Source organism: Passer domesticus, chromosome Z (genome assembly GCF_036417665.1).
Source record: "Passer domesticus isolate bPasDom1 chromosome Z, bPasDom1.hap1, whole genome shotgun sequence".
Taxonomy (NCBI): Eukaryota; Metazoa; Chordata; class Aves; order Passeriformes; family Passeridae; genus Passer; species Passer domesticus.
The window spans coordinates 61321823-61346252 of record NC_087512.1 but is presented as its reverse complement, the minus strand read 5'-3'; the positions used below and the strand labels follow the sequence as shown (position 1 = coordinate 61346252).

Below are 24430 nucleotides of genomic sequence, written 5' to 3'. Positions count from 1 at the left end.
ATCTATTTGAAAACTATATGAACAAAATCATAGAAAATACTAAGTTGGAACAGATCCACAAGCATTATCAAGCCTAATGTGAGTGCAGGTGAAACAGACGACTTAGGAATCAGCAAGTAGTAGATGAGGCTTTTGTAGCGTGTAGCAGCACATAGCATCAGGGCCCCATTGCCCAGTTCACTGGGTCATGGTAGCCACTTGTACCAGCTGATAGCCACTCGGGAGCCAGAGTAGCCGCTGATCATGATATTCATCCTTTATGTTGTCCTTCTTTTTAGAAGTTACTTTGCTAATCATACCTAATTATGAATTACAGAGGCCTTGACACATTTCCAAATAAAATGAGGTCATACATGTTTAACAAGTTTGCCTTTTTTTTCTGAATTTTTGAAGTCAAATCATCAGGTATTAAGGAAACCTCCTTGTCCAACCATCCAGGAGCCACTCTGGAAGTCATACTCTCAACACCTGAGCTAGGATCAAGGCCCCCTCACAGCTACACACCCCACACTCACATAATCAGGCCAGGTTTCTTCACTAGCTCAACCCTAGTTTTCCCATAGGAGAATCTCAGAATTCCCAATCCTTAGACTAATTTAATCATGGTGCAATAACTAAATAAAAAATAACAGCTTAAGCTGAGTGCCTCTGAGGGGGGACCCTGAACAAGGGAAACCTTGGGCTTTTGTACCCTTACAGTTTTAGCGCATGAAAGTCTCAGGGTCTTTGGCTATTGCTGTGTCTCTACGTGTCTGGTCACCTGACTGGTGAGATAGGTCCTCATGTTGTTTTTTATGCAAATGGTCTGCACAGCCTCTTGCTTGGAGCTTCTGCCACCCAGAGCTCAATCTTGAGCTCACAGTGCAAGTAGCAAACCAAGCTACCTGTGCTAGGTATAGTCCTCAACAGAGGGAAACAGAGTAATTGCATTCTGCAATAAAATACTGTGTTTTAAGGTGTCCCTTAAATGAGAAGTTTTAATCCCTTTGTCACTCTGTATTCTGTTTTTATTACAGGTCCCTGCAATGCAGAATGCAGTAAAGTAGGGTGTGATGGGCCAGGACCAGATCATTGTACTGACTGTCTGCACTACTACTACAAATCTAAAAACAACACAAGGTAAGAGAAAGAGAAAAAAGTTTCACTTCATTGATTTCTTAGTATATATCTTAACTTTCTTTCCTCTTCTCTTCATTGCATTCATGGATAATTAATTTTCCCCTGATTTTGAAAAATGTTCTTTGGATTTTTTTAACTCCAAACCCTAGCTAATCAGAATTTAAAATACAGCTTTGAAAACCGCTTCTCTGATTATCCCTACCTCTTTTTTTTTCTTCCATAAGAATCTTTCTCTGTGTATATATGTATTCATAGACTCTCATTGCTACTACAGCTGATGTGATTAGGTGAACAAGATAGGAAGAAATGTAGATGGTCGAAAATTATACTGTAGACTGTCTGACAAGACATATGCTGGTGAGATAGCTTGTGTAGGGACATAAATGCAAGAGAGTCAGCTTGATGCAGTGCTTTGAAGGGTTATATCTTAGTAAGTAAATGATCATTAGAAAGGCAACAATGCTGAGAAATACTTCTGCTTTGCAGTCATGGTCCAGGAATGTGGTGGCAGGTTATTTCATTAACAATTCTGCCTTCTCTTCCCTGCTGTCTGCAGGATCTGTGTTTCGACCTGCCCACCTGGTCACTACAATGCAGACAAGAAACGATGTAAAAAATGCTCACCCAATTGTGAAACCTGTGTTGGAGGCCATAATGACCAGTGCATGACCTGTAAATCTGGCTACTACCTGAATGAAGTAACAAATAGCTGTATTACCAACTGCCCTGATGGGTTTTACCTGGATAAGAGTTAGTATTTCTTGTTGGTTTTGTATTGCGGGCTACAGAATTTCATCTGGGGAGGTTGCTGGAATGCTTATGAGCAGGAAAAGTGTATGTTGATCTCTTATCCTATTCCTTTTATTAAATTGTTGCCAAGCGTGATCAAGAACGTCCTGAATAATCTTCCTTTATTTTAAAAACCATGCTTATTGCAGGATGTCTTTTCAGCTGGGGGTACCTGGGACTAACAGTAGCAGCACCAGGGCAGTTCAAGAACAAGTCAGCTGAAGGACAGCAAAGGTTATTGCTACTTGGAGAAGGGACAGACAGCACCCATTCTGAAATTATTCCCCATTCAGCCAGATTATATGGCACCAGAAGTGAGAGCCAAGATACTGGCATGGCCAGTGAACCCGAGCTCTACCCAAAACAGGCTCTTCAGATGTAAGATGATTGCAAATTATGTTTCTGACAAACCTAAGCACCTCCAGAGTGATGTCACTGCCCTGGAGTGGTAATCCTCAGCCATGATAGGTACCTGCTTCAGCTTCCTCCAAGTGATTGCCAAATAGACTGTCTGTGTTTGATTTCCAGCTTTGGCTAAAAAAAATACTTAGATATATATTCAAATGGGCTTGAAACTTCAGTGACATTTATTATCTTTAGACTCTCCTTAGAAGATAAATACATTCTCAGGAGCTTTGTTCATCTAGATACCTAACCTTCTGCTTTCTCCAGCATGAAGATGTGTGCTTTTTTTTGAGAATTAGTAAAAACCGGTCCTACCTTAATTCTTGCATTTTCACTGTGTGAGAACTACAGCAAAGAGAACTCTTTCTCGTACAAATTGAGACAGATTGATGATAATTTAGCATTAAATAGGGAAATATAGATTTTTTTTTCTCAGGATGGTATGCATCACTCACTGCATGTCAAAAGACAGCAGGGCTGAAGAGAGTGAGACATTTCTTAAAGAAGGGATGTCTAGAGATAAAAAACCAGTTGCTAAGTAATTTATATATTTACTTTGTTAAGATCAGATCTGTTTATGCAGGTGTGTCTTTTAGCAGCAAATCAGGAAGACAGGACAGGACTGCTGGCATGGAAGGTGTAAGATTGCAGGACAGTCTCCAGAACACATGGCAATTATTAGTGCATATTACTACTATATGAGAAGGTGGCTTAAGTCCATATTATAAATAGGGAATGTAAATTCTAAGTGTTTATGAAAAATTTTTAATGGCCTCAAAACATATTTTTTTCTCTGGGTGCAACTACAACTTCAAATGTATGGAAATATTGTAAACTATTTGATGGAAAAAGATAATGATAGGCAGAATTTTGCTCATTTAGTCTAGCTTGATGTTGATGTCAAACTAGAAAGTTGTAAGTCATGTAATAATGTATTCATACGATCTTATCAAACAAAACTGACCAAGGTTTTCTGGGTTATTTTCTTTTTTCCTCTTGTAGATAAGATTGTTTGTCGTAAATGTAGTGAAAACTGCAAGACCTGTGTTGAATTCCAAATCTGCACAGAATGCAAACATGGCCTAAGGTAAGGAAATTATGCACATCCCTTAACATAGTGTCTGAAGAGGTAGAAAAGGCTGTAGATACACAATGAAGAATAAAAGATAGATATTTAACCTTGCATGGCCCTCATTTCATCTGTTCCAATGATTTTTAGTCTGTTTAGTGATCCTGTGTGCCTATTTGGCTGACAACAGATTTTTAGAAGGCCTTTCAAATCAGGTAACATAAAAGCCACAGTCATGTGGAAAGCTGGTTTCTTCAATTTTTGACCTACATTATGTCAGTCAAGGATTGTTTTAGAAGTAGAGCTAATGAGTTGTATTAATCTTTCTGATTCATTCATGTGGTAGTTAGAAATTATTTTCTTATCTTTATTGTATTTCTTCATGTATCCAGCCATTCGCTTACCTCAAGTACCTGAGGCTCAATTCTATTACAGTACAGTGATCATATATTTTAAACAGCATGTGAGATTTTTTTCCTTCAGAGGGGAAGTTAATTATTCTTTGAAATGATAGATAAACATACAAAGCAGCAGTACACATTTCAAGCTCTTTTATAAAGAATGACCTTTGGTCCGAGTAGCAAAGCTCAAAAATCACATAATATTCGTGACAGACTGTATGCTGGCTTAGTGCCACAAAAAATATGAAGTCAATATTCACTATCTGTGAATTCACTATTCTTTTGAATACAAGTATTGTGTTAATGTTTTAACACTGAGGTTTCCTGTTGCATTTAAGTGGTTTTTCATCTTTCAGTAAAAGCTGAATGTTTACTTCTAGAACATCAATACCTGGATTCCTTTATTGAAATTGAAATACTAAAAAAAAATTAAAACCTAACCTTCATGTTTTCTTGGCAATTTTAGCAAATAGAGAGTCATTTTTGGTAACATTTTTTAAAAAATGTGTGGTTATATCAGATAAATGGAGCATTTCAGGACATGCATTTCACATTCCATAGTTGTTCCATACTTTCTGCATTTTCTTGGCAGAGGTATCAATGAGCAGGGCCTTCCTTGAGTGGGTCTTGAGAGACCTGAATTCCAGATCTACTCCATTATTGGCCCATTAAATAAACCTGGGCAAATTATTTTCCCATCTGTAAAAACATAATAGTGCTATGTGCATTGTAAAGCTCTTTGAGGAATGTCACTGGGGAAAAACAAAAGAAAAGCAGGGGTTATGAAGTTTTGTTCCATTCCTAGTTTATTGTCTAAACTGGGACCGAATACACTCTTGAAAATTGTCAGTTGTGCTGAACTTACCTGGCTGTTGCTGGATCTAATCTGTAAAATCATGGTTAGCACTCAGAGTGGGAAACCCCAGAGCTGATGAGCATTTTTAGAGTAAGTGTTAAATTAGATGAATCCTGAGATTCTGCAAAGATGGTAAATATTGCAGAGAAGTCCTAGTTTGAAAAAAATTAATTTCAAACAAACAAAACCCCAAACCCCAATAAACTGCTATAGGCACCATATAACATGAAAGCAATAAACAACTACTTCAAGGAATACATAAAAATGTGACCTGTTACTCACATTTTTGTGCTCTCTCAAAAGTGCCTGCAGGCAGAATACCTCCATCTGTAATCTCAACAAATTTCACAAGCCACACAGAACTGGCATTCAGTTAACAAGCCCCTTAGCATTTTTTTTAATGCTGACCCTGTACCAAATTCCTCGTGGATAATTGCATTTTACATGCCTGAATTTTTAGTGCTGCTTGTCATTGTTAATTTTTTTTCTGTCCCCTATTACTTGGTAGTATTTACAAAGAATTTGTAAACAGCTTCTTTATTCACCATGGGCAAAACTGCTTTGCATTCCCTCTTTAAGTGATTGGTGTCTCTAAATTTATGAAATATGGCCATTGAAGGAAGCTGATGAATCGTAATAAATGGTTTGTTCTTTGATTAAAAGCGAATTACTGGATTGTGCACGATCTTCTTGTCCTCTGTTGCCATTATCTGCTCTGTGCTTTTTTTTTCCTTTTTATAATAGTTTGCATGGCACCAGATGTGCTATCCGCTGTGAAGAAGGAAAATACCATAATGGCAGAGAATGTGAACCATGCCACCGTTCCTGTGCAACATGTGCAGGTATTCCACTGACATTTGTCTGCATAATTTTCACTCCCATATGATTTTACCTCTGATTTTATTCCCCTGTATATCACAGTTACAGTATAGCATCATTTTTTACATGTGAATCCTGAATTCTCTTAGAAGCTTTTATTCACATTTTAAATATGGCAAACTTCTTTCAGCTGGCATAGAAATCTAGGGTTTGAATTGAAAGAGTTCATAAATTACTCTTTCTTTTTTATTTTTTTCCTTTTTTTTTCTTTTTTTTTAATTTTGATAGAACTATTAAAATTCTATGATTTCCAGTAATGCCTTCCATTTTCTTCCAGGGATGGAATAATTACTGGTAGATTTTGTGGGAGCTTTAGAACTGCAGCCATTTATTTCAGAAAAAGATACACTGAAATGATGTAATTGTTTATTTTAACAATGTACCTGCCTTCTAAACATTTCTCTTTGGATTAAGGTGCTGGAATAGATGCCTGTATAAACTGCACACAGGGTTACTTTATGGAAGATGGAAGATGTGTGCTGTCCTGTAGTAGTGGTTATTACCTTGATCACTCCACTGAAAGTGGCTACAAAAGCTGCAAAAGGTATGATCAGTGGCTGATATATCTGATATTTGGCAGTATATTAGCTATTACTGTGTTGGAAATGATCATACTTATTAGAAGATAAAACACTGCTTACATGAAAACATAAAAAATACCTAATGCTAAGTAAAGTATATGGATTTTTGATATTATTATTATTATTATTATTATTATTATTACTATTACTATTACTATTATTATTATTAATTTATATTCATTCAGGTTCTATAAAAGTATTTTTTCTGGTATATGTGTGACCTTCGCTTTAAAGCAGCCTGTAGTGAGCCTGTAAGTAGCTTTGCGTAGAAGCCTAAAATTTGCAAATCTGACGAGGATCTGCGTTTCTTAATAGCAAACAAAAACAAACTACAGGTTTTTTCATTGCAAGTTAGTTATTATTTATAAAGACCATTTCAGTTTTTCACTGCATATTCACAAACATAGTGCAAGTAGATTTCTAAACTATTGTCCAGAATAGCTTACCTGACTGAAGTGCACAAATGGCTGGATAAATCTTGGACAAAGTTGTGCTGTGCAAGGAAGAAACATTTTTTACTTTGTTAAACAAATGTAATTTTTTGCCCTTTGGAATAATTTATTGTTGACTCAGATCTAAGTTCAGGGCAGGAAGGGAATCCCCGTGTGTTCTACATAAAAAGACAATCAATATGTAATGAAAAGACAATGGAGCAAGGTGGGTGATGAAGGGACAGGGCATATGTCAGTCATTTCTATCCCATGACTTTAGAACATGCCTTTCACATGCACATGTTTACACCATCGGCTTGATACTTTTGCTGATTATTTTTGCATAGTTGCAATGCACTAGAATAATACAGCTGTGTAGTAAAAATTCTGGAATAGAAATTTGTTGATTGAAAGGAAAAGGACTGAGTTGCAGGGGTAGTCAATTATTTATTACCAAAATTAGTAGTAGTAAAATTACAGTACCTTGTACCTCTGAAAAGAGCAAACATGTCCTTTGCAATACAAAGGAGGTCTCCTAGGAAGCCTTGTATTTGGTGAGGCCAGAAGGCCAACTCCTGCCTTTGTCTTCCAGATGCGATGCCAGCTGTTTGGATTGCAGTGGCCAAGGAGACAGAAACTGTACAAGCTGTCCAAGTGGCTATAACCTAGATACTGGTGTCTGTGTCATTGGAACAGTATGCAAGGATGGTGAGTGCAAGGCTCTGAAAAGATCCATTTTATCACTGCCAGCTCCTTCTTTTACATGTATCGGGATGGTTTGACCTGCTTTTCTGCTTAGGTATGGTCTTCATTACTTTTTAAAATTTTCGGATGTATGAAAAGGAGAAATTTACATTTACATATGTTAGCAAGATTAGTCACATCCACTTTACCTGAATTTTCCTAAAATAATTTTTCCCCTTGCCAACAGCCTACTTCTCCTTCCGTAATATTTGTTCAAAAGCTGTTGCTTTCAACAGATTTTTATATAAGGACCCTAGAGTGCTATTAATAGAATTACATTTATCTATCTCAGCACTTTAAACTGTGAAAATGCTCGTGAGTAAAAATGATTTAAAGCACCCACAGGATTGCTTGATTTGTGAGAAAGAAAGGATTCTGAAATAGGGAACATGCAATTTAGGGTGGAGATTTGAGCTTCCTCCAAATTCTCTTCTCCCTTCTTATTACTTATGATTGGCTTAATTATTCACTAATATTAATTCCTTTTAAATGTCACAATTACAGAGACACTTAGGTAGCATTGTGCTTCCCAAAAAATGTTACTGTGTGAATTAGTTGTAAATAGAGTCTAACAAGAACAATCCAACAGGCAGAGCATATCAGAACAAATCTAGGAAGATACCTGACATCAGATATAATAAAAGCTAACAGTGACTCTTGGGTCCAGCTTATTTCCACTGGATTTACTAGGAGTTAAAGAAGACTTTAAAAAGAAAAAAGAAAGAGCACAGGTGTGAGTCTTGTTCCTGTGGACCTTTGCACTTCTTGTTGGAATGTAGGCTTCCAAACTTTGAAAAGTATCCTGTTCATTGTAAAGTTACATTGCAGATATTGATAAACTAGTCATGAGCCCTTTTCATATCTCAGCATTGGAAGACTTATTGTCTTAAGCAAGACAGATATACATAGACAAATGTATATCATTCTTCCAGAAGACAGATATACATAGAAAAATTAAGAAGTGTGATACTAATATTGTTATTGCAATTGATTTCTCCAATGCAACCATTTGAGATACCAGTTTTGTCTTTGTACAGCTGCATAAATCCATCTTCATTTGTACACATGCAGCCGCAATCACATACCCTGTAGTTCCTGAGGGTGAGGACACCCCCTCTCATTTGGCAGAATGGTGGTCACCACCACCATTCTGCCAAATGCAGCTCTCATGGAAGGGCGGCACATGGATGTGCAGGCCAGGAGGGTTTGGGTTTGGTTCTTTTTCTGTTAATTTACAAAAGCAGAGAGGGTATCATTTCAATGCCTTACAATCAACTCACTCTACAGGATTTGCATTTCTGTTGAGAATATTTTACTCTTTTTCTGTGGTTTGATGGTTTTATTCTTTTAATTCATAAAAATTGAGAGCAAATTCCTTTGCTGTAAATATCACTGTATTCTAATTATTCTCTTTCTAATCTTTTTTTCCTTTTCATAAATGGATACCGATCATTCCCTGTTGGACCACACAATATCTCTTCCTGAAAAAAAAAAATGCTGTTGACTGAAATTCCTTTTGATGGACCAAATTTCCTACTTGCTACCTGCTCCTGAATGGTCTCTTCAACCAAATCTGCATGTCATGTCTGACCAATTAAACCTTCCTCCACTGTACACGCCATGCTCTCCAAACCTTCAACCTCCCCTTCTTCTCTTGCTGCTACCCTCTGGAAGCCACGGAAGAGTCCTGGGCCGAGGGAGGATTCTGTATGCTGGTGAAAAAGAACAATCTCTGCCAGAGGAAAGTGCTTCAGCAATTGTGTTGCAGAACATGTAAACAAAAGGGGTGAACTGACACCTCCCAGCATCCTCCTCCTCCTGTTGACTTACAGATTAATTCATATTACTGAAAAAGGAAAAAAAAAGAAAGGAAAAGAAAACAAGCCACCTTTCTCCCTCTCCCCCCTCTTTGTCTGGGGAGATGGCGAACTGTTTGTTGGAACTTAAATGGAAAAACTACAACACGCCTACCTTTCATAACTGGGTGTCTAGAGCTGAGCATCCAGGATCACAGAGTCAGTATTGTGTGACCAAAGCATTTGATGCCAAAATTAACATTTAACTTTTGATTTGATTTCCTGCCAACCATAGATTATTCCTGTGTTTTGAAGGTTCTTTTTCTTCCCTTCTTTCCTGCTTCTTTCCACTTCAAGATGTTTAAATAGTGTTTCAAGAATACAACACAAGTTTACATGGATTAAAACTAAACAATACAAAAAAATTGCATTAGTCTTTTTTTGTGCTGTATGTATTGACAGGGGGAACTTGAGTTCCTGAGGGGATCAGAAACATCATTAGTGCAGGACTAAGTTCTGCCCCTTTTCTAACACTATTTTAAAAGATGAAAAGTGAACATTTCTGCACACATTTCTTTCTTATTTCCTCTGCTGTATGCTATTTTTTGTATCACATGCGGTATGTATATATGTTTGCCCAAAATGTGGTTTTGGTCATATAGATTTCATTTTTAGACAGGTGGCTTATTAACAGATATGCGAGGATTTTTATTTTATTTTTTTTTAATTGTCAAAGCTATTTCAATTAAACATAAGAAACCCATTGTTCCTGTAGTGGACAAATTTAGAATATACTACTTCTCTTGATTTGCATAAGTGAGAGTAATGTATATGCTCAGAAGTCAGAAAACATTGCTAACATGTAAGAAGTATTCATAAATTATTGTTGTCTTGTAATGTTCATTTAAAAAGGGGATATTATCATACAGATATGTGGAACTGTTTCATAGTGCCCATATGTAAATGCCAGTGTGACTATATACAACAGGATGTGTTTACAGGACTGGATTTATAATTGTGCCAAATACACCTCCAGGCAAAATTGCATTTAGGGCAATAAATAAGTGGTTCTCTTGGTGCCATGATGGGCCTGAATCTGCTTTTAACTGCTCACAGTGGAAATTTCAGCAGGAATAGTCCTGCTAAGGCAAATTGAGTTACCTCACTGTAAAGAGGTCCTGAGGGATAAGAGAAGTGGACCTAGCCTCACTCTTTTTCTACCCAGGCACATGGCTGCCAGTACAAATTTCTGTTTAATTTGTCTTCTTCAGCTTCACTCAGCATGCTGTTCAAAAGACAGTCATTTCACAGAAAACAGCAAATTGAACTTCAAAGATACTGTTTACTGGGGATAATACTTAAAACATGCGAAGTGTCTTTCTCAGTTAGCTTTCCAGGACATACAAAAAGAAAATGGAATTCAACTGTTTAAGCATGTAAAACCTGGAAAATAAAGGGGATCAAAAATGACTGTGGATATTTTACAAACTAATTCAAACCTTTAGAGGTAATGTCCTCTTTAGCAGAGAGCAGATAAACTATTTCAGCCTGGTTCAGTATGAGAGAGTGCAGTCAAGCTCCTTTGGTGCCCATTACAAATTTTCTGATAAATATTCAAATTTGTGCTAGTTTAACTACTAGTCCATTACTGCCTCATTTCTCAGTATAGCGTGTTTAAATAGAACATAATACTTTCAAAGTTTAAGTTAATATTATATATGTTATATATAAATATATATTCACTATTGAGATTTAATTATGTAATGGATTGTAAAGAATCTGTTTGGATACTTACAAATGTCTCTAACACTATTATAGAGAAGAAATTAATTACTTTGTTTTCTTTTTAAAAAACTGACATTGTTATCACAAAATCCATTTTTACTGAAAAAATACTGTACATGTGTAAAATGTTCAGTTGTTATTTGTAAAATAGGGTAGTTCTGTTGTAATTGATATTGGCCAAAATCAATGTTATTCCATATTTTATTTTTTCTATTAAATTAACCTAAATTCCTGTTCTTTTGGTCTGGAAAAACATGTTGCTCCATATGCTAAACATATTTGTTGAAGGGCATAGGTAGCTCTGTGGTATAGAGCACTTAGATATCTGGGTGTTTAATTTTATTACAGACTTCTTTTAGTGTAAGTGGTGGAATTTTTATGATTGCAGAAATACCTGGTTTAAGTGGAAATCACTTTTTGTGTAGTAACAGTACAGCCATATATGAGCCCTAATGGGTAACAATGTTGACTTCCTCTGATCTGTAAGAGTCTGTGATGGGTCGAATGTATTGTGTGTTCAGGATTAAAAAGCAGATTTTGTAACTACCTATTGGCTCAGGCAGTCAAGAAGGAAGGTCTCATCTTTGCGGTTGTACAGAGTGGCCACTTGCACAGCGTGGTGTTGATGTTGATGTCTGTTCATGTGCTCGCCTGCTGTACAGCTCAGCTCACAGCCACAGAGTGCCCCTTCAGCAGCACCCATCTGTCCTTTCCAGACCCCAAGGACTCCATGCAGTCTCATTTGTCACCCCTGCAGGGTGAGCTCCTTCACTGGCATGAGCTGATGCTTTTGTTCATTTACCACTTAGCCCCACAGCCTGAGTGGAGAGCAGTTTATCCAAGGGGTCATATGTTCAGATGGCATTTTAAGCACATTTGAGGCCATGTAAAGAATTTCCTGGAAAAAAAAAAAAAACACCACTTTTTGGCCTTAGACATCTTGTTGTCACTGACCTGTTTTAACCTGGTTTCAAAATAAGGAGTTAGTCATCATTCCCACGGTTTCCCTGTCAGTCCCCAGCAGCATGCATATGTGGGATGGCACATTCTTAGCAGTAGTTTGGTGAGACCACACCTGGAAAAAGGTTGCCTCAGTGTTGTATGAAGAACTGCTTGTTAATCAATTGGAAGATGAAGGTGAGCTCCCACCTCACCTTCATCTTCCAATTGAGCAGACAAGTAAGGATAAATCTGTGGTTTAGGCTGAAAACCGGAATTTTCTGGTGTCATCTTAGAGTCTTTGATCACCCTTGTTTGTTTTGCCTTAATAGCTGTTGTCAGAGACATGCAAAATTTGTAAGCAGCCTATAGCTAGTACTTGTACTAGAGGATCACTGCAGAGACAGGATAGCAGTTGAAAGAAGTTTGTTCCCAGATGCAGAGTGATTGCTCCTGCTTCACTGATTCAATGATGAGTAGTTTGGTGTGATCTGTATTTGACTATTGATGATACACAGAAAGGATGCAGACCATTTCAGAAAGATCAGAAAATACTAAGTATGAACAAAATAATAATTTTCCCTATGTCAGGAAAGACTCTGTATGGCATCAGTTTAAATCTGTTCATAAATTTCATTTTATTTATACCACAAGTCAGAAAGCAATGACAAATTGAAGATGCCATTATAGTTAGAACATGGTATTTCCCAGTTTAGGGAAATACTAGTCTAGGAGAACCCTTGATTTAAATGCAAATTGGACAACTTCTATACCTTTTCTTCACTAAAAGTCCCAAAGTTTTTAAATAAAGACAAATATGGTCAAAACACCAACCAAAAAAGTAGTCCTACATGCTAAAAAAAGTTTACCACACCCCAGACCTGCAAAACATCCTGCAGAAGCCTATTGTGTCGGGGTGTCATGTTATGTTTCCTTTTCTGCAATAGAGTTCCAGCCTTACTCTTTTTTTAGCTGCAGCTCTTCACCTCAGCCAGTACTGTAGGATCAGCTGCCAGAAGAGGTTAATGGAAATCTTATGGCTCTGACCAGCAGCTCCTGGGACATTTGGCTCAGCCCTGCCTACCCACACACACTGTATCCATTGGTACTCCCTGCCTCTTCCTAGGGAGGCTTTGCAAACTTCCCCTCTGAAGCCCACCATTTTCTAGTAAAGATTTCCCTGTGAGACCTTACAGACTACCCCAATCTCTGCTGTGATTGCAGCTTTCCAATGTCATGTCAAATTCCTTGCAACTGAATCTATTGTGTAATAGCAGGCTGCTGCTTGTGCCACATTGTCAGATCACAGGAGGTTTGACAGAGATATGAGTAAACCCATATGCAGAAGTACTAGAGCTATCTACAGCAATTTCACCCATCCCTAAGTGCAAGTTAGAACTGTTGATGACCAAGTTAATTCTCTCCATCGTCATCTGTTACTTTTTAATGAATATATTTAATGAACTGAATGGTTGCAAGAAGGCCTATTATAAATTCAAGGTTCCTGTAAAGATGTGTAAGATATTGCTTGTATGAGTCAAAGCTTTTAATTTACAATGCAACTTGCTGAACAATAACTTGTCTATGATTCATTACCATGCCTTATATTTATATTAGATATGCCATTGTGCTGTCAATGGTACAGAATAGACCAAGAAAAATTTTCCATTAGATGTTTGTGCAAGGTATTTGAAGCAAGCATTAAAAAAGTTTTACAGCATACAAATAAAAACCCTAGTCAAGTTTTCATCAAAGGGAAACTGATGTACAACAACTTGCATTACCTTTTCCAGAATAGGGAATTCAATAAGTGAAAAAAAAAAAAAAAGGGTTGAAAATATATTTTCGATGAGCATTTTCTTTACTAGGGAAAAAACATTTTCTGTTTAATGTGATTTTAATTACATGTCTTACTTAAACTAATTTGTGAGATTTCTGGTTTTTATTGAAATAGATTATTATCCTATTATATACTACCACCTATCATGATGATCTGTTGGGGCTTAAATCCTCCCCATTGGCAAAAATTAAAGAGTTGTGAGTGTAGTGTCCCTAAGAACAAACTAAGGCTCTAAACCTTAGTATACCATCCAACCAATGGAAGTGCAACCAACACCCACATTTCCATTACAGCTGCCACACCAATGAGCAAAGAGGATTTGGATCTATCAAAGGCCTGGACATTCTGTGTTTTCTCAGAGCTCAGTAACATGAAGTCTTACTAGGAAAATTGTTCTGAAGTCCTCAGGATAAAGCCAAAGAGGCTGCAGTAATTTTCACCTGCTGTGCGAGTGTACCAGATAACACCAGAGAGTTACTGTTTAATATCTGAGCGATGCTTGAAATTATCCTGAAGAACTTCCTTTCTGGATTAAAAAGCAATGTTTGCACATAAAAACAGAGACAATTTTCACTTCTAGAATGGGAGTTGTAGTCAAAGAAAAACATATATGGGGAGGAAGCTCTGGGTATTTTTTAAAAATAATTCCAGTAAGCAACAAATGCAGACTCTTTGTGCTGCACCAAAGGCTGGTCTTTGTTGGGTTTTGGCAGCAAATACATGAGCAGGTCATGTATTTGCTGCCAAAGATGACCAGGGAAGCTTAGAAGAATGAACCTCATACAATCATCTATTGGTTTTTTTCTGAGTGTTTGGGGGGTGGATTTGTTGAAGGTCTTCTGGGAAACCAGCAACACTTTTCAAAGCAAAAAGGCCCTCAGCCATCAGAAAACACAGTAGAGAGCAATGAGGTAATTAAGTACCCATTTTTCCAATCAGCCTGGCAGTGAGAAGCCAGAACACTGATGAGCAGTGGGTACTTGTTTACCCAAGGAGAAATAATGGCTCTATCATGCAAATTCAACAGTAACACTGAAGTGTTTACTGGAGCATGACTAATGCAATTTAGTTCTGCATAAATTTGGCATTTACAATTGTCCTTGGCCTGCCCCCTGCCCTTCTCCTGATGCCTGCAGATGTTCTTTGAGATGTAGGTTGGAAGGAAAGTCTAGCTTCTGATTACCAGTCCCCATGGATCAGGTTGCTGTCAGCTGTTGTGCTCATGACTTTGCTAAGGGACCATTATGTGCAATGCCGCTGGATAAAAATACAAAAATAACTCAAATATTCATTCCCAAATAAAGTAGCCCCTTTTCGTACTGCAAGAGCAAGGCCATACCAAAATGAAGTTGTGCAAATGTTGGTCTTGCTGTGTCCGCCTTTAGCACAGACTCTCTGAACACTTTCAAGGCTGAAAGAAGGATTCACAATTAGTTCCTGCTGCTGAACAGTGTCACAAAGCCTCTTTGCAGGTGTATCTGAATTAGAAGAGCTGTTTCATCAACATGGAATATGTGATTCTTAAAGAGAATGTAATCTGTAATCATAAAAAAAAATTATCCACAGGTGCTTATTGCAGAAACCAGGAACCGGGGAGGATTTCAAGCAAGGGAAGATCACCAGTATAAGGGTATTGAGGAGGTTGAACAGTTACAGATGGGAATAAAATTTAGATTTTTATACCACTAATTAAAAGATTTCATTTGATCTGCTCCTTACTTCCAAGGATGTACTTGTAACTTGATGGAAAGTTTCTTTCAGGCTTTAGTATGTCTTCATCTCTGCAAATTAAGCAGAAATTGCATTTGATTAATTGTACACACCTATTGTACTAGTTGTTACATCTTGGAACAATAGTTGTCCTGGTAAAATCTGCCCAATTATCAGCAGATCTCTGCTCATAATACTGGACATCATTAAGTCAATGATGTCCAGTATTAACAGCCTGTGCAGAAGTTTCTTAGCTTAAGATGGATGACACCACTGAAGTACTGCTCCAAAACATCCAGCTCTTCGCACTTCAGGTTTGTGTCTATTCAAGTCAGACTACAGAAGTCCTGCAGTGGTCAGGGAAGGCTGTGTATATGTGCTCCTTGCTTTATAACAGAGGAGAAAGACACACTTATTACCTTGGCTGCCTCTGATATGTCTTTTCCTCCAGTACTGAAAAATTCTGTCTTTATTGTTCTATGTGCTCATAATGTCAGATTTACTCAAAGCATACTACATTTGGGTCTTGTATTTCACATGCAACTATCTTTCCAAAGTAGTACTATCAGCACTGTGCAATAATTTTCAGTGAGGTTCAGGTGTTTCTGTTCCACTGCCCTTTAGAAGATTATCGGCTACTGATTATTATGAAGAATGGGAAGCTTAAAAACATAAAACGGGAAATTTTCCAGCTGGAAAGTTCAAGAAATGGAGAGGCTGAGCATATTTTTTCCATTGTGAATCTAAAATTTTGAGAGTGCTGTAGTATTTCTCCCTCCATCAACAAGTGAGAAGGGTACAACCAAAGCTTTATTGACATAAATCCAAGGAGATTGTTTCATTCCCCTTCCCCCTTTCTTTTGGGACTGTCAAATTTCAGGCTATAGGTGAGCAGCAGAACACCTTGCCAGGCTCTGACATAGGTGTTTACACAGGAAAAGGCAGAAACCATGAACCTAGCCAGCTTATGCTTCCAGGCATCCATATGATTAATACAAATGCAGTTTTAAAGCAAGTCTTTCTGGAGTCTGTTTCTGCCCACTGAGTACCGCTGAGGGCTCTGGCTCTTCAATGGGTTTCTAACAACAATTGTATTAATACTACATAGAAAAGGGGGGTGAGAAGTACACATTGTAAAGGGAAGGGAAAATCCCTCTGTGTTAGAAATAAATAAGGCAGCTTTGGCTAATATGAATGTTTTTATTCTGCAGGAAAAAGCATAGAGGGCTATGTAAGACAGTGGAGTCTGATACAGGCAATTTCCTCACTCCTAACTATCATGATTACAGCTAACCTGAGTCTCTCTGTGTGATCTCACCTAATCCTGCAACAAAGGGGCCTTTCATCCTAAAATCATTATATCACACAGCTATTCAGGGCAGAGATGTTCAATTCTTTTCAAGGTCCTGCTTTGCCCCTTGGCACAAGAGAGAGATTTAGTGACTTAGGAATCAATAGCCTATTTTCAGCCTTCTCATTTGTCACTGCCTAGAGCACTTCTGAAAAGAAGACTTCCAATGCTGAATCCTTCTCATCACCTCAGCTCATAATACCCAAAAGTTTTGTCCATTCTGCACATCTGAATAGAGAGAGAGAAATTTGGACATTGTGTAATTAGCAGGGGACTGAAAACCGAAGCTAGACAAATAATTGGAAACCAGATGCAAATGTTGTACACCTGCCAAATCTGAGGGCAAAGGAAATGTCTTCATTTTGAAAATGTTACATCATGGACATTATGGCAAGATTTGTTTCTGGGAGCTGTAATCTCTCAAACACTGAGACCTTGGTCTAAGTAAAGGAGTAACTTTAAAAAGAATCTTCAGAGTGAATTTACATGTATTTTTATATACAAGTTAGTTTTAGCTATATACTTAATCTTTATGAATAAATGTTTCTTAAAATACTCAAGGAGCTGATCCCACAAGCTGGACAAAATAAAATGTAGCACAGCCAAACATGAGAAAAAGCAGAGAGCTCTGTAAGACCAGTTCTCACAGCTGATGGATGAAAAGCAAATCTGAGAAGTTTGTATTTTTTTTTTTGCAAATTAAAGTTTGCTTTGTCAAACCTTTATAACGCATAAGACTACATACAAAGAGCCCCAGTATGAAATCCATATCCAGATTTTCATGAAAGTAAACAATCAAAATGGAGGAAATAAGGTCGTTTGTTCCATTGATTTTAAGGAAAAACCCTTGCAGCAATGCTATAGACAATAAAGAACGTTTTTAAATTAGATAAAGAGATGTTTTGATCAAACAAAGTGGAGAAGTAACACATGACTTGCAGTGAATAAGTCTCACAGAGGGAGTACAAGAGAAAAGGGTTTATGACAGCCAGCACATAAAACCTCCATGCATAACTAACAAGGATATTCACACCCTCATCTAATTGATGTCCTGAAATATCATGTGCTCTCAATGAATGGCGCAGGTTTTGGAAAGCAAGAAAGAAATAATGACAAGATAAAGGTATATGTGATGCTGATTATGCAAAAACATAGAATGACTTGGCAGCCATGACAAGTTCTCCAGACTGGGACTCAGGAAAGACAGGTTCTAGTTTGCTATTGCAAACTAATTTGATTGTATTATTGCAACTCAGGTTTCTATCTGCTTAATGGGAGGAATAATTCTTACCTCACTTTAAAATGCATCATATGAACTGATGGGATCTGAGCATTAAGTATAGGGATTTTGTATGCAGTTAAAGGCACAGCCTGAAACCTGATGTAGCCCAGATGGAGTTAAACATTTCTAACTAGGGACACAAAAATTATACATTGAAATCGTCCTATTATGAGGAATCAATTCTGTTAACATAGCATTATTCCTACAACATCTCCAAGTCCTTTTTTTCTGAACAATGTGACAAATGTTTTTAAACAAGGTAACAAGGTAGCAGAATTAACACAGTAATGAATGATAAACATGAGATGATCCAAAGTAACTGATGATCATTGCCTGATTGAAAGCTAAGTGAAGACATGTTGCTGAATGTATTTCTCTAGTAGGTATGTTAGACAGAAATGTATTTCCAATACAGAAAAAAATAAAAGGATTGAGGTTTTGGCAGCCTGTATTTATCTAGGTGAATCGTTCACAAGGAATTCTGGCAGATAGTTGAACCTGCCCTGCAGAATAGCTTAAAAGTCTTCTTTTTTGAATTTCAGTGTTAACTCTGAATATCCAGCAAAACCTATTTTGTTAGCATGTCAGATCTACAGTTCTAGATGTGATTTGCAATTCAGATGGCCAAATATGTAAGTATTTTCTGGTGCACATTCTTGTAATAGTATTCATCAAAATGCTTCAGTTCAGAGCCACAGAACTGGTCTTCCTAGCACTATTCCAAGCACAGCTGAAATGAATTACACCACTTCCATTGAAAGGCATAACATACAAATAACTAAAACCTTTAAAGTACTTCTGCTGTATGTGAATGCATAGTTTGAATTAGTAGCTTAGGTCCAGTGGATAGGCACACAGGATAAGCATACAGGTACTACAGGAAAATAAAGTAATGGAGAAATAGAAAAATTTTCTAATACATATCAAAAAAACATCATCAGAATAGCAATTATGTAATAAAGCCACACTTACAGATTTCCCAATTATGTAAATCCAATAGAATAAAAAACTCAAGCATCAGGCCTGCAATGGAAAATCTTTTCAGATAATGCTTTTTTTTTTCTTGGTTGTATTATTGCCCAAATATGTGTGTGTGTCTATATATCTATATTAAAAACAATTTGCACACACACACACACACACACACACACACACACACACACACACACACTCATATATATAATATTATATTATATATATATATAAAATATCAATAAATATACATATATTTATAAGATTTGTCTTAGTTCCAGGCAGGACAAAGTTGATTTTCTACACTATCTGGGAAGGGGGCATGGCCAGACCCTTATTGGATACCATCTCACATCACTTGAGGAGCAAGCAAAGGGACTTGCTCTCTCCTTCTGGTGGTGAGAGAAAGGGTGGAGGGCAAAACAATCCAGTTTTTATTTACCATGCAAATAATTTCAACCTTTTGTTATTAACATCATAGCTGTTACTGTTTTATTATCTCATTGCTGTTGCCAGTAAATTGTTCATATCGCCACCTGTGATTTTCACATTTTTGTGCCTCTAATTTTCAACTCCAGCCCTGGAGGGGAAAGGGGGAGGGGAAAGAGTAGGGGAAGGAAAGCAAGCAAGCGATATCTAGTTTAGATAAATCTCAGTGAGGTCAGAGAATTGGGGAGTACTATTCCTAGACACAATGATATATTGAAATCTCATAAAACATTTGAGAACATGGGATTCCATGTTACATCCTCTGGCTACATGTCAAAAAGGCTCAAAAGACTTACATTAATCAAATCTGTCAGTGGTCTGAAGGCCACATTATTTTTTTCTAGATGGTGAGAATTATAAATATTTAATATTATGATAGATATGCATTAATACAACAATGTTATCTGGGCAGCATCTAGAAAAATTTAGAATCCTACTGAATTATATGTCTAACAACATTTCTAATGCTTTTAGTTTCATCCGCTATAAAGTAATTTCTCCAAAAAATGCAGTACTGCAGTTCAGAAATGGTGCACCAGTTCCATGGAACTAGTCAGTTTACACAATTCAAGTTTTGGCCTTTATGGGCATGCAAGGGAGTGCATAAATGCATGGAAATAGAAACATAGCTATATAGAGAGAAAGATGTAGATGTAAACAAATTGCTCTTTGGATAAGGAGAACTATAAAATGTCTGAATATGTTTGCATTCAAAGACTCTTTTTTCCCTGATCTCAAGGAGACTCCTCATTTTCTCACAGTCTGAACTTCTTCCCAGATTGCACTGATCCCAGACCAACCTCTGACAAGCATTGTCTTCATGGTTTATGTGGTTCTATCACTGGCTTTTGGCTTCTCTTTTACTTTTTTCCTCTCTTTAGAAGACACACAAACCATTACAAAACAAATATTACATCTCTGCCTACATTTTGGGTACCCCAGGCTTCACCCAGCGTTGGCTGGATGTTCCAGTCAGTTTGTCTTTATAATTATACTGTTCCCATCCCCTTAGGTATGTAAGTACTAACCTTGCTCATATCTCATACCAGAGGTTTCAACTATTATAAATTTTAATTGCTGTTTAATATGTAAAAACACCACTGTTAAAAACACGACAGAGAACATAATTTGCAGTATTTTAGAAAATTTTTCCTCCCTACATTGTTTTAAATTGGCATAAGTGGTTGCTTGTACGGTGCCTTTGCTCTTCAAATGTCAGGAACGTACCGCAAGTGAGAGCCAAACCCGAGTCATTCCATATTTGTGTTTTGATTCCTAAAGTTCACTATATTTGCCAGATCTGGATTTTCCAGCAGCAATGCAAGTGGAAAGAGTTGCTTGATATTGAAGTATCCATAGAAACTGCAGGTTTTATGTATTATATAGGACTTTTTGCCCAGCCTCTTCCATTACTCAAGAATGGAGGAACAGCCAATTCCTTAAATATATAGACTTGGTTATAATAAATTTTCCCAAAACAAACTGACATAAAAGACCCAATCTTGAGCTTTATAAAACTGTATGATAAATCAGTTTATTGTCCCTACATGATGCTGCACAGAGATAAAGTATTCATACTACTTACCAAATCTCTGCCCTAAGTGTTATTAGACATGCAGCTTACCAGTTTGTACCAGTGTTTTAATTAATATTCAGCAAATAAAGAAGCAAACTTTGCACTTCAGCAGCATGGTTCTACTAGTGTATTCATGATCTGGAAATGTTTATATCTTTATCTTAGTTTTGAGGTAGAAATCCATATTATATAAAATTTTTTTCAAGTCAAAATTGTGCACTTTTGCACCAAGTTTCAATTCAGCCAAAATTATAGCCTAGGTCTTTTAGGTAGGGAATCTACCTTCAGCAGCCCAGGAGTGAGACATAGTATGCTACAGCGAGAGGTTTGGGAAGCACCAGCAGGTTTCTGGCTGATGGAAGCTTGCTGAAGTCCATCTCCTCATGTAACATACCCACACCCATGACAGCAAACTCTTTAACCTGCAGCTGGAAATCAAGCTTAAAAGGCATTACATAATAAATACTCCTCAGGAGCACTAATTTTCATGTAACTCGTGAATCTTAAGAGTCTCATTACTTCAACTGATGTAAAATAAATTAACAAAAACAACAAAAATCACTCTTTCTCAAATTCACGTGGAAAAGAATAAACAAACAAACAAACAGGTGTGATTGTCCTGGTTCCCCAAGGGACCCAGTACTTGTTTTCCTGATGCCACAGGGAAATGTGCTCATTCCAGTAATTAAAAATAGATCCAATTCCTCTTCATCACTATGTTTTCCAGCCTGGAAAGATTGTTTGTTTTTTTCTCTTCCCGGTTTGTTGGGGTTTTTTTTGTTTGGTTTGATTTGGGGTTTTTTTGTTGTTGTTGTTTGTTTGTTTGTTTGTTTGCAGGGTTTTTTTGTTTGTGTGTTTTAATTGTGAGAAGGTTGATCTGAAATAAACAATTTTTTTTCTACCAGGCGAATATCTTGATGATTCCCAAGAATGCCAGTTGTGTGACATATCCTGTCAGAAATGCATTGGACCTGAGTTAGACAACTGCATCAGCTGCGCACTCACAAGGTAATTGTCTCCCAGCACCAGTGCAGTACAAAAACGTCGCATTATCATCTGGAGAAGTGGCTGTATTGTTTTTAGCAGAGAATATGGAAGCAAGAAGTGTCTAGGGCAAAAAAATCCACAGGACTTGAAAAAACAATTTTTATATAAACAAAATAGCTGGCTACACAAGCAATTAACGTTTAGCAGCATGATTCCCATAGATAAAAAAAAATCCTTTCTATATGTAAAATAGTCTTTCTTTCATTATCATCCTTTCTAAATCATAATTGCTGGAATCACAACTGACAATTTTAACAACAAAACTTAGGGCATCTGTAGCTCTATACAGCTATGAGGATTGGCTCAAGGCATGAGTGTGGATGCTGAGGCAAACTCTGGGAGATATTCATAGCACCTAAACATCATTCCCTACCTGAGGTGTTATGGGTTAAGCCGATACTTCTAATCTGCCATGAGGATTGAAGAGAACAAGAAAGAAGCTTTTCCACAGGGTTTTGCAAATCAGAGGTTTATGTTTAGGTCATGCCACATCTATTCCAGAAGACTACTGGTTCTATACACGTCCTACCCATAGCTGTGTTCTCACACAAACAACTCTGGTTATGTTGCACTGGATTGTTTTGTAGCCAACTGACATTTCCACTACTATGAAAACAGGATGAGATCCTCTCAGACAAGGAAACAAAATCCCTAAGAGTTCTGCACTTTGCCCTGAAAATATCTATTATATGACTATGCCAGTGAAAGACATACCAGGAGCAATGGAGTCCAAACAGATTTGTAAGTGAGGAACATTATTAAATTCTGTTACATCAGAAATGTGAGCAGAGAAAATCTGGACAGAGTTTTGGACTGTGGAGTGGATTTCTCTCATTCACAAAGGCATTTAAGTTAGATTGCCTGTTCCTTCCTCACAATCTGTATTGTGAGCCTCACATGCAGATATTTACAAAGCAAAGAAGGAACAAAGCATCATTATGCTGAACCACTGAGGTGTTTGCAGTAATGCAGTCTCAGAGATCTGTTGGAAGGACGTTGCTCTAACCACCATGATAAATTCTCTAAAAATTCTGAATTGTGATGTCTGAGGTTTCAAAAAGCTTTCTGAGACCCTTCTGCACATTAAAAAAGCTGCTAGAAAAAGTCTTATTAAATGGAACAGTCTATAGTAAATGAAATAATAACACAGAGAAACCTTGCCAGAGGCAAGAGCCCCTTATGAAAATTCAGGATAGATGTCAACTCATTTTAATAATAAAATTTCTGTCAGATAGGTTGATAAATGAAAATGCTGCTACCTGGGTTTGTTTTGTTTTGTTATTTTGGGTTTTCTGAAAGAAAAAAAAGAAACTGTAGTTTTTTACCCCGACAAACTGATTATCACAAAATTCCTTGTCCATCTGTTTACAGTTTGAGCCAAGGTTAGTGACAAGATCTGACCAGGTGTTTCCCATTAAGGGCAACATAACAAAGAGGAAAAAAAATGTACTTTACCACTGTGAGAGCTGCTTGTAAGAACGGCTATCATTAGAGCTACCACATATAGTTGAACTAATATTTTGCATGCCATATAAGCATAGCCCAGCTAACTCCAGTACCTCTGTCACATTTCTCCTTTTCTTTCATAAAAAATCTGAAAATTATCATACCAAATGAAATTTATGAAGACATATTTCAGATATTCTCTAATAATGCCATTGGTTGACTCCAAGAAAACATGTCCTATCTTAATATAATGGAAAACTTATCGTTGTCTAGGTGTACTCAAAGTCTGTACTAATGACCAAAATGTTGCTCAGCTTCTCTAGAAACTGAATCCCAAGTCCTCAGATACCAAAGTGGTCAAAGCAGTTAAATGTAGAGGATTACAGCATTTCCTTTCTTATTGTCTTAGGAGGGAAAACACTGTCAAAATCTAGTAACTTATTTTAAATTCTTTCAGTTGCCTATGAATGATGCACTAATTGATGCATTTCTATTTTTCTCCCAAGCGGATTAAAACAGTAGACATTAAGAAGCAGGTGGAAAATGGACCATACATTTTCATCACATGAAAGGATTCTTTAGCAAATGTTTAATTATCCAGCAAAAGGAAATCATTTAGCAGTCAAACTCCTATGTACTTATAGGTAGATGTATGTCCTGGTTCCAGGCAGGATGGAGTTAATTTTTGCAGCAGACAGGAGGGACATGGCTAGGGCTGGGAGGTTATTCAATGCTACCTGATCTTATTTCCAGGGGCAGGGGAAGGGGTCCCTTTACAGCCACAGAGTGTGGCATGGTCAAGTATTGTCAGGGATTCCATGGCATAGAGGAGAGTGCTGGCATGTGAATTGTTCTACTGCTGTACACCCCGCTATTGATATTCTTGCTGTTACTCTTCATTTTTATTTTCATTGCTGTTTCCA

General features: G+C 37.2%; 1 protein-coding gene across 3 annotated transcripts in view; it reads left to right on the top strand.

Moving 5' to 3' along the window:
- PCSK5 (proprotein convertase subtilisin/kexin type 5) overlaps positions 1–24430 on the top strand; it is a 228560-nt gene that overhangs the window by 159179 nt on the left and 44951 nt on the right. Inside the window, exons 15-21 of one of the 3 annotated variants that reach the window (XM_064403772.1) lie at positions 1017–1119; positions 1676–1869; positions 3316–3400; positions 5384–5481; positions 5933–6062; positions 7123–7238; positions 21920–22022. In XM_064403772.1, coding sequence (XP_064259842.1) covers positions 1017–1119; positions 1676–1869; positions 3316–3400; positions 5384–5481; positions 5933–6062; positions 7123–7238; positions 21920–22022 — 829 coding nt within the window. Of the gene's footprint in view, positions 1–1016; positions 1120–1675; positions 1870–3315; positions 3401–5383; positions 5482–5932; positions 6063–7122; positions 7330–8948; positions 11402–21919; positions 22023–24430 lie in introns of those variants that run through there. The other 2 variants (XM_064403773.1, XM_064403774.1) reach the window with 2 other exon arrangements.